This window comes from Erinaceus europaeus, chromosome 12 (genome assembly GCF_950295315.1).
Source record: "Erinaceus europaeus chromosome 12, mEriEur2.1, whole genome shotgun sequence".
Taxonomy (NCBI): domain Eukaryota; kingdom Metazoa; phylum Chordata; class Mammalia; order Eulipotyphla; family Erinaceidae; genus Erinaceus; species Erinaceus europaeus.
This window is the reverse complement of record NC_080173.1, coordinates 25,647,191-25,663,247: the sequence shown is the minus strand read 5'-3', so window position 1 is coordinate 25,663,247 and position 16,057 is coordinate 25,647,191. Positions and strand designations below refer to the sequence as shown.

Below are 16,057 nucleotides of genomic sequence, written 5' to 3'. Positions count from 1 at the left end.
TGCTTCGGAAGAAGTTTAAACACTGTAGTGTCTTTCCCACTCTGTCTCTCTTTATCTGAAAAAGGGGGCTGAGTAGTGGCATACCGGGTTGAGTGTACCTGCTACAGTGCACAAGGACCCAGGCTTGAGCCCCCAATCCCCACCTGCAGGGGGGAAAGCTTTGTGAGTGGTGAAGCAGGTCTGCAGGTATTTATCTTTCTCTCTCCCTATCTCCCCCTACTCTCTGGATTTCTGACTGTCTCTATCCAATAAATAAATATAATAAAAAATTTTAAAAAGAAAACATTGACCAAGAATCATGAAGCTCCAGTGATAACAAAAATAAATAATTTATTTTAATCCATTTATTAGCTTTCCATTGCTCTGAAGATCAATGCCAGAGTCCTTCCATTGTGCTGTAATATCCAGCAGGTCTGGACTACCTGCCTCTCCAGCTCATCACATACCCCCATCCTTTGCTCTAACCACCTTGACTCTCTTCTACATTTGGTACCAGCACTTGATGATTCATCTCCTTAGGATAAACAGATGAACCTTCCTATGGATAAATTATTTTTATCTTTTGCACAGGTGGAAGGTAAAAGACTGGAATGAAGAGACAGAGAAAAGAAGAAGCACCATAGCACTGCTTCACCACTCAAGAAGCTTCCTTCTGGATTTTCTGGTGGGCTGGATTTTCTAGGTCTCCCCATTCTGTGTATCGCCAACACACTTCAGGTTACACTGTGATCTCAGGGATGGATGGTTGACTAGCGGTGTCGGTGGTGTTCCACACTAGTTTTCAGCATGCAAGTCCTTCACATCCTTTGTTAACCCTATTCCTAAATGTTTGCGGGGTTTGCTGCTGTAGTAAAGAGAGTGGATTTCGGGATATCTTCCTCTTGCTATGGCTGGGACTGCCAACACTATGTTGAAAAGTAATGGCAATAGTGGGCAGCCCTGCCTTTTACCTGATGGGAAGCTCCTCTAGTTCTGTTAGTCACACAGGGAGTTGGAGACCACACTTGCCTGCCCTGATACATCGAAGTCTGGTGGGGAGAGAACTTCAGTCAGAACTCCAGAGAGTAAAAGACACCCTAACTGCAACCTATGCCCAGGTAGAAGGCTTAGCAAATAGATGCACACATTCAGAAGAAGTAATCTCCAGTTCAGAAGATACAGCCAGCCCACTCTTTCAATTCAAAGAGGAGGGAGAAGAATGGTTTAGAAAGACTGAAGCAACTCTGTGTGAAGTGCAGACTTCATCAAAAGATCGAATATAAGAGTGATAGCTATATCTGAAGAGGAGGACAAGGCCAAAGACCCAGAGTCCATTTTCAGAGTAATTTTGGCTGGAGACTTCCCTCACTTAGGAAACTATCCGAACATTCTCATCCAAGAGGCAGAACAATCACCCAGATTTATTTTTATTTTTTTTTATATTTATTTTATTTATTTATTCCCTTTTGTTGCCCTTGTTTTACTGTTGTAGTTATTATTATTGTCGTTGTTGTTGGATAGGACAGAGAGAAACGGAGAGAGGAGGGGAAGACAGAGAGGGGGAGAGAAAGATAGACACCTGCAGACCTGCTTCACCGCCTGTGAAGCGACTCCCCTGCAGGTGGGGAGCCGGGGTTTGAACCGGGATCCTTATGCCGGTCCTTGTGCTTTGCGCCACCTGCGCTTAACCCGCTGCACTACAGCCCAACTCCCCCAATCACCCAGATTTATAAATGCAAAAAGACCAATGCCAAGACACATTACTGTAAAACTATCAAAAGTCAACAACAAGGAAAAAAATTTTCTGGCTTCTAGGGAAAGGAAAGAAGTTACATACAAAGGCAGAGCTATAAGACTTTCATCAGATGTCTCTTTACAAACTCTAGAGGCAAGGAGAGAATGGAATGACATATTCAAAGTTCTAAAGGAGAGAGAATTCCAGGCACGAATATTGTACCCTGCAAAATTATCCTTCAAATATGAGGAAGAAATAAGGTTTTCTCAAATATTCAAGAACTAAAGGAATTTGCAACAATTAACCCCACCTTATAAGAATTACTGGACCTAGTCCTACAAGGAGGAAGTAAAGGAATGCACGTTCCAAACACCAAGCTGCAGATGCTACCATGACATCAACCTAACTCTCCTGGACAGACAACTTCATCAATGTACCCTGGAACCCCACCTCTCCAGAGCCCTGTCCCAGTAGGGAAAGACAGAGGCAGACAGGGAGTATGGTTCAACCTGTCAATGCCCATGTCCAGTGGAGAAGCAATTACAAAAACTAGACCTCCCACCTTCTGCACCCCATAATGATCCTGGGTTCATGCTCCCAGAGAGATAAAGAATAGGAAAGCTTCCAATGGAGGGGATGGGATATGGAACTCTGGTGGTGGGAAATGTGTGGAATTTCATCCCTCTTGTTCTGTGGTTCTGTCAATATTTTCTTTTTTAAAAATAAAAGAGAAAAAAAGATCCCTACTTTCAGATTGAAAAACTCCAGGTCAGGACCGGGTGGTGGTGCACCTGTTGAGCACACGTCACAATGTGCAAGGACCCCGGTTCAAACCTCTACTCCCCATCTACAGGGGGAAATCTTTGCAAGTGGTGAAGCAGTGCTGCAGGTATCTCTCTTTCTCTCTCTCTCTCCCTCTCTATCACCCCTTCCCTATATATTTCTGGCTGTTTCTATCCAATAAATAAAGATAATAAAAAAAATTTTTTAAAGGAAAAATACAAGGGCCTGGTGGAACTAAATCCTGGTGTCTGCTGCCACCTTGTGGTGAGAGGTTCCAATCATTCAGAATTCACATTTCATGAAATAAAGGGGGAAATTGTTGGGAGAAATGCCCCAGGAACTCAATTATTTATTTATTTTTTTAGCCGTGTATTTTGAAATATCACTAAAGAAAAAAAACTATAGGGATCCCCACCTGGAGGGGGTCGCTTCACAAGTGGTGAAGCAGGTCAGCAGGTGTCTTTTTCTCCCCGTCTTCCCCTCCTCTCTTTGATTTTTTTTTTATTGTTGTAGTTATTATTGTAGTTGTTACTGATGTCATCATTGTTATATAGGACAGAGAGAAATCGAGAGAGGAGGGGAAGACAGAGAGGGGGAGAGAAAGATAGACACCTGCAGACCTGCTTCACTGCTTGTGAAGTGACTCCCCTGAAGGTGGGAGCCGCCGGCTTGAACCGAGATCCTTAAGCCGGTCCTCTCACTTTGCACCATGTGAGCTTAATATGCTGCGCTACCACCCTTCTCCCTCTTGATTTCTCTCTGTCCTATCCAACAATAATAACAGTAGCAATGGAAACAATAACAGTAACAACAAGGGAAACAAGAGCAACAAAATGAGAAAATATCCTCCAGCAGCAGTGGATTAGTAGTGCAGGCACCGAGGCCCCGCAATAACCCTGGAGGCAAAATAATAAAAAAATAAAATTAAATAAATAAAGAAGAAAGAAAGAAAAAGAAAAAAAAAACTATAGTAAAATAGACCTTGAAGTGCACTGTGAAACAACCAAATAATGGTCTTTTCATATGTCATTCAGGACAGAGAAATATTTCACTAACTTACTCATAGTTTCCTCTGTGGAATTCACACATTCACACCTGAATGTGATCACCAATTGGTGTATATTTATTGTACCTCGAAACAGCAGTCATTAGACAAGCTGGTCTCTATATCTGCATTAATATTGCCTAAAACACGTGTTCCACAGACTGTCATAGAATTTCCCACCACTCAGCCAAATGCATCATTGGTGACCTCTGTGGAGTCGTAAACAGGGCCCGTCCTACAAATGATGTCTCTAACACTTGGAAGAGAATAAAGAAGAGATTCTAAAAATTTCCTACATATTTTGCCCTCAGCAACTCAGAAGTTCAAAATGCCTCAGTAAGTGAATGTACTGTAAAGCAATACAGACCAGTTAGTCCAGGTGTACTTGAAAGCAATGGAGCACCCTCGATTATATTTACCAGAACCTTCTAAGGTTGCCTGTGGAAGAGTTTGCCAGCACCAAACATTCCAGCTACCCAGAAAGAAAAATAGCTCTTTCAAGAGGAAGGGGATGGAAAGGTGAGTAATTGAGATTGGTTTTCTTTTCTGTTGAGTGAGAGTCTTTGAAGTTTGTATTAAATAATATACACTGTGATTATTAGAAAAAGGTAGCATTTCCTATTAAGAGTTGCCTTTAGAAATGAAGGTTGTTCGCGCCAGGAGGTAGCTCACTAGGAACTGTGCAAGCATTACCACATGGGAGGACCCACCTGGGTTTGAGCCTCAGGCCACCATGTGGGAGGGCTTGCAGAGAAGCTTCAGGAGTGATGAAACATTGCTGTGGAATGATATCTCTCCTCTCTGTATCTCTTGCCTTATCTGTCTATCTCTGTCTCTCATCTATCTATCTGAAGGAGAAATAAATGGCCACTGAGAGTGGTAGTACCAAGCCCCAGTGACAGATAACATTTTTGAACAGGTAGAAATATTCTGTATCTTTATAGTGCCTCTGTCAATCAGTGTCAATATTATGGTTGTGCTTGTGTGTCAGTTTTGCAAAAGATTTCCACTGAGAGAAATAGGGAAAAACATATATACAAAATTTAAATCTCCTTGTTTTATTTCTTGCAACAGTGTATAAAGCTATCATTTATTCAAGATAAATGATTTTATTGAAATATCCTTGGAATTTAATGAATATTATTGCTTTGGATGAGACTAACAAAACCAGTTAATTGAGGGGTATTAGTGTGGGCTCGAGTTATAGATAATATTCAGTCTAGCACAGAGGACCACCATACAGACTTTAAGATCACACTGTCTGGCTCTAAGTTATTTGCCTTTCCAAATTTTAACTTAAACATTTGAAAAATAGAGATAATTGTATGAGGGTTGAGATATATAATGTAAATGAAAGAATTTATAAGGGTATTTAGCACATAAAAAACTGTTTAGAAATGTTAATGTTTTTCAGACAAGGAAGTAGTTCAACTAGTAGAGCTCAAGGCTTACATGTATGAGGTTTCTGGTTTGATCCTCTGTGCTTCATGTACCAGAGTGGTACTCTGCATTTCTCCTGTCTATCTGTCTGTCTCATGTGAAATAGATAAGACATTTAAAAAAAGAAAGAAATGATGTTTTCTAAACTACTAATATGACAAAGTTGATATATGATTATTGGAATTTTAGAAATAAGTATTTAGAGTTATTCTCTCTAAATATGTATTAGTGTATGTAGACCTTGAAGACTTTAGTTCCTATTGTCCTAGTAGACTCTGTCTACCACTACTGTGGCCTTCAAAGCACCCCATCCAGCAGAAACTACCTCAAACTATCATGGAAATATGAGTATCAATTTATCAGTATGAAGTGATACATTTTATTTATTTGTTTATTTATTTATTATCAGAGCACTGCTCAGCTCTAGTTTATGGTGAGATGGGGGATTGAACCTGGAACTTCAGAGCCTCAGTCATGAGAGTCTCTTTGCAAAACTATTATGCTATCTACCCCCGCCATGTGATCCATTTTAATAGTTACTAACTCAGATGAAAATCTTCATTCTGCATTTAGTCAATACATTAAACCTCATGGGGCCAGACATTGCTCACACAGTAATAGAGCTTAGGCCTTAGTATGCATGAGGTAGTAGGTTCAATCCCCAGTATCACATAAGAGCACCATGTACAGTACCAGGGAGCTCAGTGAATAATAAAAAGCAGTGCTGTAGTGTCTCTTCTCTTTCTACCTGTCTTTTCCTCTCCTTTTTCTCTCCTTCCCTCTCTCAAAAATGGAATTAAACAGTGGCCAAAAAGGCAATATCATACATGCTTGAGGTCCTAAGTTCATTCCCTAGAACTGCATTAAACAAGTGTCTTTAAAGCCAGGGAAATAGTTCAGTGTGCTGTTTTGCATTTGATCAGCCCAAGTTCAAATCTAACTCTTTTTTTTTCCAGTTTATATTTATTTTCCCTTTTGTTGCCTTGTTGTTTTTCATTGTTGTTGTAGTTATTGATGTCATTGTTGTTGGATAGGACAGAGGGAAATGGAGAGAGGAGGGAAAGACAGAGGGGGAGAGAAAGATAGACACCTGCAGACCTCCTTCACCACCTGTGAAGCGACTCCCCTGCAGGTGGGGAGCCAGGGGCTCGAACCAGGATCCTTACACTGGTCCTTGCGCTTTGCACCATGTGCGCTTAACCTACTGCACTACCGCCCGACTCCCTCTCAAGTCTAACTCTTACCACATTGAAGTTTTAGTCTCTCTGTGTGTGTGTGTGTGTGTGTATGTGTGTGTGTGTGTGTGTGTGTGTGTGTGTGTGTGTGTAGGAAAGTTTTTAATATAAGCTCTTTATGTCTAAACTTATTATTAAAATGAAAGTAATATAACTTACCTCTTAAAGTGCTATGAAAATTAAATGAGATGGTTAGAGTTTACTTAGTATAGTTTGGTGGCAAAAAAACTTTACTCTTTTTAAAATTTTTTTTGGAATTGTCTAAGTCATTCGTGTTTGAAGTTTAGATTATTAATATTATTTTAAGTTTTCAATGTCCTTAATGCAAATTATCTTAATTTTATTTAGATGGCATAGAGTTGTGTCTACCAACTTAGAAAAACAAAATGTGTTAATCCCCAAGGAGGAGATATGTGATGATAGCGATGTGGAATTTCATGAAAGTCAACAAAATCAGAAAAATGTGATGAAGAAAGTGAAGACTGCTTTGGGGAGAATGATGTCTTGCATGCATAGAAGCAAGTCAGCAAGTATCAACAGAGAAGGTTTCAATAATCACAAGGAAATTCTCCTTTCAAACACACAGGGTCTTCTACCTAGAATTGTCAAGGAGCTTCCATCTCCTAGATTATTGACCAAACCAAGAATGAAAAAGCTCCCACAAAATGGTAATCAAAAGACACTACATAATTAAATACTGAGGTCAAGAGGAACAGTGAAATGAGGCTGCATTTTCTAGCTGCCCAATGTACGAAATCTCCTGGGAGTTTGTCAGAAATGCAGAATCTTAAATCCTACCCAGATCTACTGAGCCAGAATCTTCATTAGAATGAACCCTCCCTGACTCCCGAATTAGAATGTCTTTGAAGTTCCTCCCAATTCAATTAATCAGTAGTCTAATTACTTTCAAGACACTCTTAATTTAAATATTACACATACATAAGCATGTATAAGTATATACACATATGGCTTGCGTATAAATATATTAAATCACAATGAAGTAGAATTTTTAAGTTTTGTTTATAAGAAAAGTTCTAGTCTTTCAAATGATTTCCTCCAACAGTAGAGAGTGGTGAGAATTCCAAGTAAAATTTGTGAGGTAAATCATAAAGGACATCTCATTTTAATTTATCTGTGTCCTGCACCCGAGAGAGACCAGAACATTGCTCAGCTCTGACCTGAGACCTCAGAGCCTGAGGCATGGAAGTCTTTTTGCGTAATTATCATGCTGTCTCTCTAGCCATGAAGAGAGTCAACTTTTAAACTGTTAACTATTGTCTTTTTTGTGTTGTTGTAGTGTTGCTGGGAGGGTGTCTTATGGGTTTAGATTAAGCATGTTATCAATATTTGCATTTTCATTTCCCTCTGTGGCTTTTTATTAACATATATGTATATATATTTAGGTTTATGAAAAAAAAATAAGGGTTAGATAGCATAATGGTTATGTAAAGAGACTCTCATGCCTGTGAGCTCCAAAGTCCCAGGTTCAATCCTCCACATAACCATAAACCATGAGCAGTGCTCTGGTTATAAAATAATAAGGTAAAATGAGTAAAATAGACAGGGAGTTAGTTTTTGCATATCTCCTCTTTATTTCTTTATTATTTTTAAACTTTATTTTATTTGATAGGACTTAAGAGAAATTTAGAGGGAAGAAGAAGTTGGGGGGGAGAGAAACAGAGAGATACCCTTAGGTAATTTGCTTCTGAAGCTTTCCCCCTCCAAGTGGGGACTGTGAGCTTGAACCCAGGTCCTTGTGTACTATAATGTGTAAACTTACCCAGGTGCACCACCACCCAGTCCCCATCCCCCTTCTCTCCATCCCACCCCTCCAGTTTTGTTATTATTAACATCATGCCGCACAGGCATGATTTCTTTTATTGAGATTTGCTTCGGTATATTTTGGAGATACATTTTTTGCTTTTATTTTTTCTCTTCTGTAATATTTTTTATTTACTAGGTTGAGACAGAGAGAAGGAGAGATAAAAAGATATACCCGCAGCACTGCCTCACCACTCTTGAAGACTTCCCTTTGCAGGTGGGGGAAGAGGCTTAAACCCAGGTCTTTGCGCATGGCAGCATGTGCTCTCAATAGGACCCCCACCACTGCCTCCATCCCTCCACCTTTCCACCTCTCTACCCCCCACATCCACTTTTGTCTTTTCACAAACAGAGCAAGTGGATTTGGTGCTATTTTGAAGCTGGATCGGTCCCGCTGCGTAGGACCACAGAAGACCGAATGGTCACCGTAGCTTTTGCCATTTGAACTCACAATGGAGAGAGTGGTATGCTGGCACCTATCATGAGGGAGAAGTGAAAAGTATACTACATCCATGATAACAATATGCATATAAATTAACACTTCCCCCAATAAAAGGTCTATTTCAGAGAGAGAGAAAAAGGCACCTGCCTTTATACAAGTAGAAAGCAGGGGGTGGAAACCAGGAGCTCCAGTGGATTTAAGGTCAAGCAGGAAGGGGTCTGAATTCTTCTGGATTGTAATGAGTCCCTTTGAACATCCTCCTAGAACAAAGACTATATATCCACACTTTATGATATTTTATTGTTTTGAAGGAACAAGAAGAGCAGAAACTATTTCCAAATTCACTTTTGCCATATTAACTGTTGGGTAGGGTATTTATAGTTAAGTTCAACCCCATTTATCAAACTCAGGTCACCTCACCACTCAGCCAGTTCAACTGCCCTGCCCTTTAGGGTCTGTGGCTTCAGGTTTGTGTCACATTAGCTGAGGTATGTACGTTGTTTCTTTTTTTTTGGCGTAATGCTATTGCATACTTCATAGACTACGGTACAGTGTAAACATAACCTTTATATGCACTTGGGAAACCAGGAAATTCATGTGACTGACTCACTGTACTGCAGTGATCTGGAGCCAAGCCTGCAATCTCTCAAATGCCTATAGTGTGGTATGCTGGCTACAATTCTTTTTAAAAGTATTTTTGTTATTGGATAGAGATGGTGAGAAATCAAGAGGGAAGAAAGGGGGTGATAGAGAGACACCTGCAGCCCTGCTTCACCACTCATTAAGCTTTCCCTGCAGGTAGGGACCCAGGGCTTGAACCTGTGTTCTTGCACACTGTAATGTGAGCGCTTAACCAGGTGTGCCACCGCCTGGCCCCACAATTGATGTACTATTGTTGAGGTTGCTAGTTTACAGGTTTGAAAATACACTATGTCCTGTCTAGTATACACCATTATAACATCAAGCAGTTTCACTGTCCTAAGCATCATCTTTAATGTCCTTTACAGCACACCATCAGGGGATAAATATATATGGCCCTATGTATATGTAGGGAATCACAGATGAGAAGTTCATACAGAAATGAGGCTGAAAATCTTATGGGTGTTTTTATTTATTATTTTTAGAAAAAAGTTGATAACTTCTATATATTGGGGTAAATTTGTTGCCACATAAAAGGTTTATCACACATCATCTCAACAAAGAATTGAGGAGAAAGCATGATTTTCAGGACTTTTAAACTTTATTCAAGAAAACTGAGAACATCCATGTTAGGCCAAGAGAGAGGGAGAGAAACTCCTTTACTCAGGTTCAGGCTCACCTAAGCAGAGAGAGAACTAGCCACACCCACAGACTTATCTTATAAACACCCCAGCCCTGCCTTCATCTCCTGGCTAAGCCACCCACACCTGTTACCACTCCCATTTTCCTGTGCAGCAATTTCCTTCCTCCAGGCATACCTGTGTTCTAGGCTGGTGCAGTAGTGTTTGTACTAGGTACTTGCTGTCATTTCTGACCTCAGCATTCTACCTGAATGACTCACCTTTCAAACCAACCCTCTTTTTCTAGACAAGAAAAAAAAAGTGTCACTAATTCAGGCATCTAGCAATTACCTGTCAAATTATCAGAATAATAGGAATGGACTTTTAGGCTGATAAAGCTACAGTTGTAGAGTTTTAGTAGAAACAGAATCAAACTCTTCCTAATCTGTGGTCTGGTTTATTTTCATCTTAGTTGAAAAAGCAACTCCCTACACAAAGATCCCTCCAGAAAATATGCTCAAATGTCATGACTTTACCTCAGCTGCGGCCTAACAATAGTCACTCTTCCCTATTGGCCTGCCTCATCTAAAAGGCTCCTATGTTTATTCCGGCAGCGGATAACGTTAGTGTGTTAGTCATGGCATCGGGGTATTAAGTTACATGATTTTGGGAAGACTTGGACAGTTGAGTGTGGAAGGGAAGAGAGTGCAGTACCTTTGGGCTGAACACTTGCTTTGACAGCTGACCCTCCATTCATTGAGTTTAGGAGCCATGGTTTCTAGAGAAGTTCCTATCAATGGTTCTTTTTTTTTTTTTTGATAACTTTTAAAATTATCTTTATTGACTTACTGGATACTGACAGCCAGAAAATTGAGAGGGCAGGGGGTGTTAGGAAAGGGAGAGAGACAAAGAGACACCTGTGGCACTGCTTCACCACTCACAAAGTTTTCCTATGCAGGTAGGACAGGGGGCTTGAACCTGGGTCCTTGTGCATTACAACATGTGGGCCCAACCAGGTGCACCACCACCTGGCCTCTCATCAATGGTTTTTGAACAGAAGATGATTTTAGGAGACTGGATGGTGGCACATCCAGTTAAACACACACGTTACAATGTGCATGGACCTGGGTTCAAGACCCAGGAAGGAAGCTTCATGAGTAGTGAAGCAGTGCTGCAGGTGTCTTTATCCCCCCACCCCCCAATTTCTTTCTGTCCTATCAAAATAAGTAAATATTTTTAAAAAGATGGTTTTAGGCGGTGGCGCAGTGGGTTAAGCGTACCTGGTGCAAAGTGCAAGGATTGGTGTAAGGATCCTGGTTCAAGCCTCTGGTTCCCCACCTGCAGGGGGAGTCGCTTCACAAGCAGTGAAGCAGGTCTGCAGGTCTCTCTCTCTCCCCCTGTCTTCCCCTCCTCTCTCCATTTCTCTCTGTCCTGCCCAACAAGGATGACATGAATAACAACAATAATGACTACAACAAGAAAACAAGGGCAACAAAAGGGAATAAACACATAAATATTAAAAAAAAAGAAAAGAAAATATGTTCATAACTGTGATCCTGATGGCCTCTTTTTTCCTTTCCCTTTTCTAAGCGAGTATACAACTTGATATTGTAGAAGCAGAGACAGAGGCAATAACCCAAAGAAATACTCTCCTCCGGGCCAGGAGAACTACCAAGCGTTTATCTGTGACATCCCTTCCTTCAGGATTGCAAAAGGTAAGATGCCCAAGTAAACTTACTTATCCTTAGAGATTTGCAAGTAAGTTAATGTTTAGGGCTGTTTTAAAATAAATAAGTAAATAAATAAATAAATTCTCTTCTACTACCAGTTCCTCATAATGATGCCTTTAAACCTGTTATTGGTATCTCCAAGAATTTAGGCTGAGAAAGTAGACTTTCTAGGTCTGATACCTCTACTTCAGAGTTCAAGTTGTTTAGTTTCTCCTATAGTCTAGGCATAAGTGTTTTCAGGTGACTTTTTTCTACTGTTCAAATATCAGCATGATATATCAACTTCTGGCTTGCCATGCGTGCTGTATGGGGAGGAATTCACTAGAACGCCACTGCTCACTAGAATGCCACTGCTCACTGGAACGCCACTGCTCACTGGAACACCACTGCTCACTAGAACGCCACTGCTCACTAGAAAGCCACTGCTCACTGGAACGCCACTGCTCACTGGAACGCCACTGCTCACTGGAACGCCACTACTCACTGGAACACCACTGCTCACTGGAACGCCACTGCTCACTGGAACGCCACTGCTCACTAGCACGCCACTGCTCACTGGAACGCCACTGCTCACTGGAACGCCACTGCTCACTAGCACGCCACTGCTCACTGGAACGCCACTGCTCACTGGAACGCCACTGCTCACTGGAACGCCACTGCTCACTGGAACGCCACTGCTCACTAGAAAGCCACTGCTCACTGGAACGCCACTGCTCACTAGAACGCCACTGCTCACTAGAACACCACTGCTCACTAGAATGCCACTACTCTCTAGAATGCAATGCAAATGTACATTATCAAATGTTTCATTAGCCACACAGACTTTGAAATGTAACCAGAATAGTTAAGGAACTATTTTTTTTTTTTGCATTTCTTTTCAGTTAGAATATAACTAGCACTATATATGTATAATAAATTATGCATAAATAACTATACTACATGTATTTATAAGCAGTGCAACACTAGATTATCTAAGACTTCCAAGCAGACATGTACATTTTAGCTTAACTTGCTCAAACTATTTTCTAAAATTAAAAACTGACACTAAATACGTATCTACTTAAAGCTGACTATGTTGAGGCTTGATTCTGAGAGGTTAAGTAATTTTCTCAAATAAATAGCAGAGGAAGACTTTAAACCCAGGAAGGCTTGACTCTAAAACTCTTGACACTGTTACATGAGGTAGTAATTGTATTGTCCACTATAGTAGCCGGTAGCCACATGTGACTATTTAAGATAAATAAAATTATTAGTTCAGTTCCTCCACTTAGTAAGGACATGTGGCTATTGTTTTGAACAATACAGATGAAGAAGATTCCCATTTCCATAGAGTTCTATTGAAGTGGTCCGGGATAAGTGGTGCAGTGGATAAGGCATTGGACTCTCAAGCATGAGGTCCTGAGTTTGATCCCTGGTAGCACATGTACCAGAGTGGATGTCTCATTCTTTTTCTCTCCTGTCCCGTCTTTGTCATTAATTAGTAAAGAAAATCTTTAAAAAAAAAAAAAAAAAAAAGTTCTATTGAACAGTATTGCTCTAACGCATGATCCCATGGGCATGCTTCTACCTTGTAGAACTACGTTTAATAGAGGAAATATGTATTACACCGTGGCAATGCAACACAGTGGGGTATGGATAATCTTTTGAATAAATGTTGTTGAATAAGTAGATATCTATGTGAGAAAGTATTGATTCAGAGCCCTATTTCACATTATATACAAAATCTAATTTGGCAGGCTACATATTAGGTATCAAGGTAGAAACCTGAAAATTTATGGAGTGCATGTTCATGATTTCATATAAAAATGTTTAAATATTTAATTAATTAATTTATTTTTACCAGAGCACTGATCAGCTCTGGCTTATGATGGTGCAGGGTTTGAACCTGAACTTCGGAGCTCGAGAATTTCTCTGGATAACCATTATGCTATCTATTCCAGGCCCAAATTTTATTTATCATAAAGATAGGAGGGGAGAGAAAAAGAACCAGACATCACTCTGGTACATGTGCTTCCAGGGATTAAACCTCGGACCTCATGCTCGAAAGGCCAATGCCTTACCCACTGGACCATCTCCCAGACCACTAGATTAAGATTTCTTAGGATACAAATATCACTGACTATAAAGGAAAACATGGATACCTGTGGGCATATTCAAATTAAGAAATTCTGTTTAAGGAAAAAACCAGATTGCCAGGTGGTTATAGTAGGATTTTATCTGTCAGAAGTTTATCAGAAATATATTTGAATTGTTCACATTGAGCTTTAGAATATTTCAAGCAAAAAAAAAATAGGAATTTTCAACTTTCTTTTGGGTAAAAAAAAAAAGATTTGGAAACATAAGGAAAGCAAAGTCTCTTCGGCGTAGTAAGAACTATGTGCAGAGGCTGCTTCTTTACACAACTCTATCTGGTCTTGCTTTATAAAACCTGCCTGGCCCAGACTAGAGTGATCATTCATTCACTAGGCTGGGTAGAGTGCTTGCATGGCCATGCACATGACAGATTCGAGTTCAGGCACCACCTGGGAAGTGCTATTGCGATGAAGCCTTGGTATTGTCCTACCAAATAAATGAATAAATAATCCAGCCTGGCTATCCAGGCATTTGACTTTGCAGTAGTTGTATTTAAGCAACACAGAAATAACATGGTAACTACCAAGTATAGTAAGTGCTTATTCAGAAAGAGTACTCTGGGTTTTAGCAGAGAATAAGAGTCCAACTTTAGATGGACTAGGAAAGGCCCTGGGATACTGGAGTTTAGGCAAGCTTTCAGGCAGAGTGGTACTTCTGTGCACTCATTTGTAAACTCCATCAGAAGGGTAGGAAATAAATGTAATTCCACCCTTTACTTTGGGTAGATCTCTCATACTCCTAATGCTAATTATTAAACAACAAAAAGGAAAAGAGTGAATCCAGTAAGGGTGCATTAGCCAGAAACCATAATCTAGGTATGATTTCCAGTAGCAACACTGTTAGGATAGGTACTTGCAACCAGCAACCAGGGACAATAGGAAAGATATCAGGCACGGGGCAAAAATACCCCAGAGCTTTCTTTTTATGTTTGGAGACATGCTTGCCATGAAAATAAGGAAACCTGCAGAAAAGAGGCCAAATTAACAACTGGATCTTGTGATAACGAGCTTTCTGGGGCACTGGTCCACAACAGCCACACTCCCTCACTGTGCTTAGCAGCTGCAGAGACAATTTCTTCTTCTCTTGCAAATGACCTGCTTTTTCTCCCTCCCCCCCTTTGGCACTATATATTCTTTCAGAACCTGACAATCTCATTTCACTGCACCCTATCGATCTCTTCAAAGAAAGTCCTGGGCACAAAGGAGATACATGCAGTGTGGAGAATAATATGAATACATTTTCTAACCCAACATAGTTATGTAGCCAATGTCCAGGTTTAGAAAAGACTGTTCCAAGGGAGAGAATTGTTACTGAAACCTTGTCACAAAAATAATGTTGGTACTTATTAATCAGAAATGTTTCTGTATTTTTATGATAGGTACCATATGCATCAAAAAGGAGACATTTTCCGGCACTGAAGAAAAAGAAACATAGCGTGAAAACCATCCTCCAAAAATCGGACTTGACAGTAGGAAAGCTTCAAATGCAGGTAGTGGACAAAGGCTTTTACTTTTGTGTTTCCAAAGCATCACAGAGGCCGCCAGTCTTAACTGAATGTGCAGCGCTGCCAGACAGCATGGATGTGAGGCAAAATTAATGATTAGCATTAAGAAATAATGTTAGTGGGGGGCATTCTCAAGAGTGGTAAAGAAAGGGCTGCTAAGGGCACCTAAGATGATGCTGTGTGCCTAATAAATATTAAGTGAGCTCAATTAAAATGAAGGCATGCCCACGGACATCTTTTGAGAAGAAATGAAATCGTCTTTACCACTGGGTGGTAAATGTATGTTTTCAAGCTCTGTTTGCTATGACTTGAATTAGAATAATACTTTGGGATTTGTAAAACATCTACCTAAAGTAACTGCTAAAGTCATCTCTCAGGGAAAACAACCATACTGTTGATTTTGACAAGACTTTTTTTTTTTTTTTTGTAACATGTGGCTTCGTTTCTTTCTATCTAGGTAGATGACCTCATAGAAACAGTGACTGATAAATCCATGAAGTTACTGGCCCAAAGACATGCTGAGCTTCAACAGTGTGAGTTTCTAGGGGATGAAATTCTTCAGTCCTCTAAGCAGTTCCAGAGAATGTCCAAGAGAACTATGAGGAAGTATAAATTTAAAACTGCGTGTTTTCCATGCACCTGCTGCTTCTGATTTTGTTAATTATTTAACAAATCAGTTAATTGCTCAAAGTTATCTTTATAGGGATTCTTACTATCTTTTGCTACATAATCCCGAATAAGTCTGCAGGCTGAATTAATCAATCAGTGATGAAGAGGGGCATTCTGGAATTTTCTGAACAAGTAGTCCTTAGAAAAATCATTTATAATAATTTTTTAGTTCAGAGTCAATATACATACAATTAATTCTACTTCATAATTTTTCCTAATAGAAACATTTATCAGGGAATGGCAATTATGCAAAGAAATTTCTCCTATGATTTGCCAAGTGAA

The 16,057-nt window shown here is 40.0% G+C and overlaps 2 protein-coding genes across 2 annotated transcripts in view; one reads left to right on the top strand and one right to left on the bottom strand.

The window, feature by feature from the left end:
* The window catches only part of LOC132541794 (cadherin-related family member 3-like), a 105,709-nt gene extending 102,148 nt beyond the window's left edge, over positions 1-3,561 (bottom strand). Inside the window, 1 exon segment of the mRNA XM_060202492.1 lies at positions 3,558-3,561. Within this exon segment, the coding sequence (XP_060058475.1) occupies positions 3,558-3,561 (4 nt within the window).
* A 375-nt stretch (positions 3,562-3,936) lies between these two features.
* On the top strand, positions 3,937-15,758 carry C12H3orf49 (chromosome 12 C3orf49 homolog). The gene is made up of 5 exons (XM_060202491.1): positions 3,937-4,061; positions 6,566-6,885; positions 11,330-11,454; positions 14,981-15,091; positions 15,564-15,758. The coding sequence occupies exons 1-5, from the start codon at positions 3,937-3,939 to the stop codon at positions 15,756-15,758; spliced, it is 876 nt and encodes a 291-aa protein (XP_060058474.1).
* The last annotated feature ends 299 nt before the right edge of the window (positions 15,759-16,057 follow it).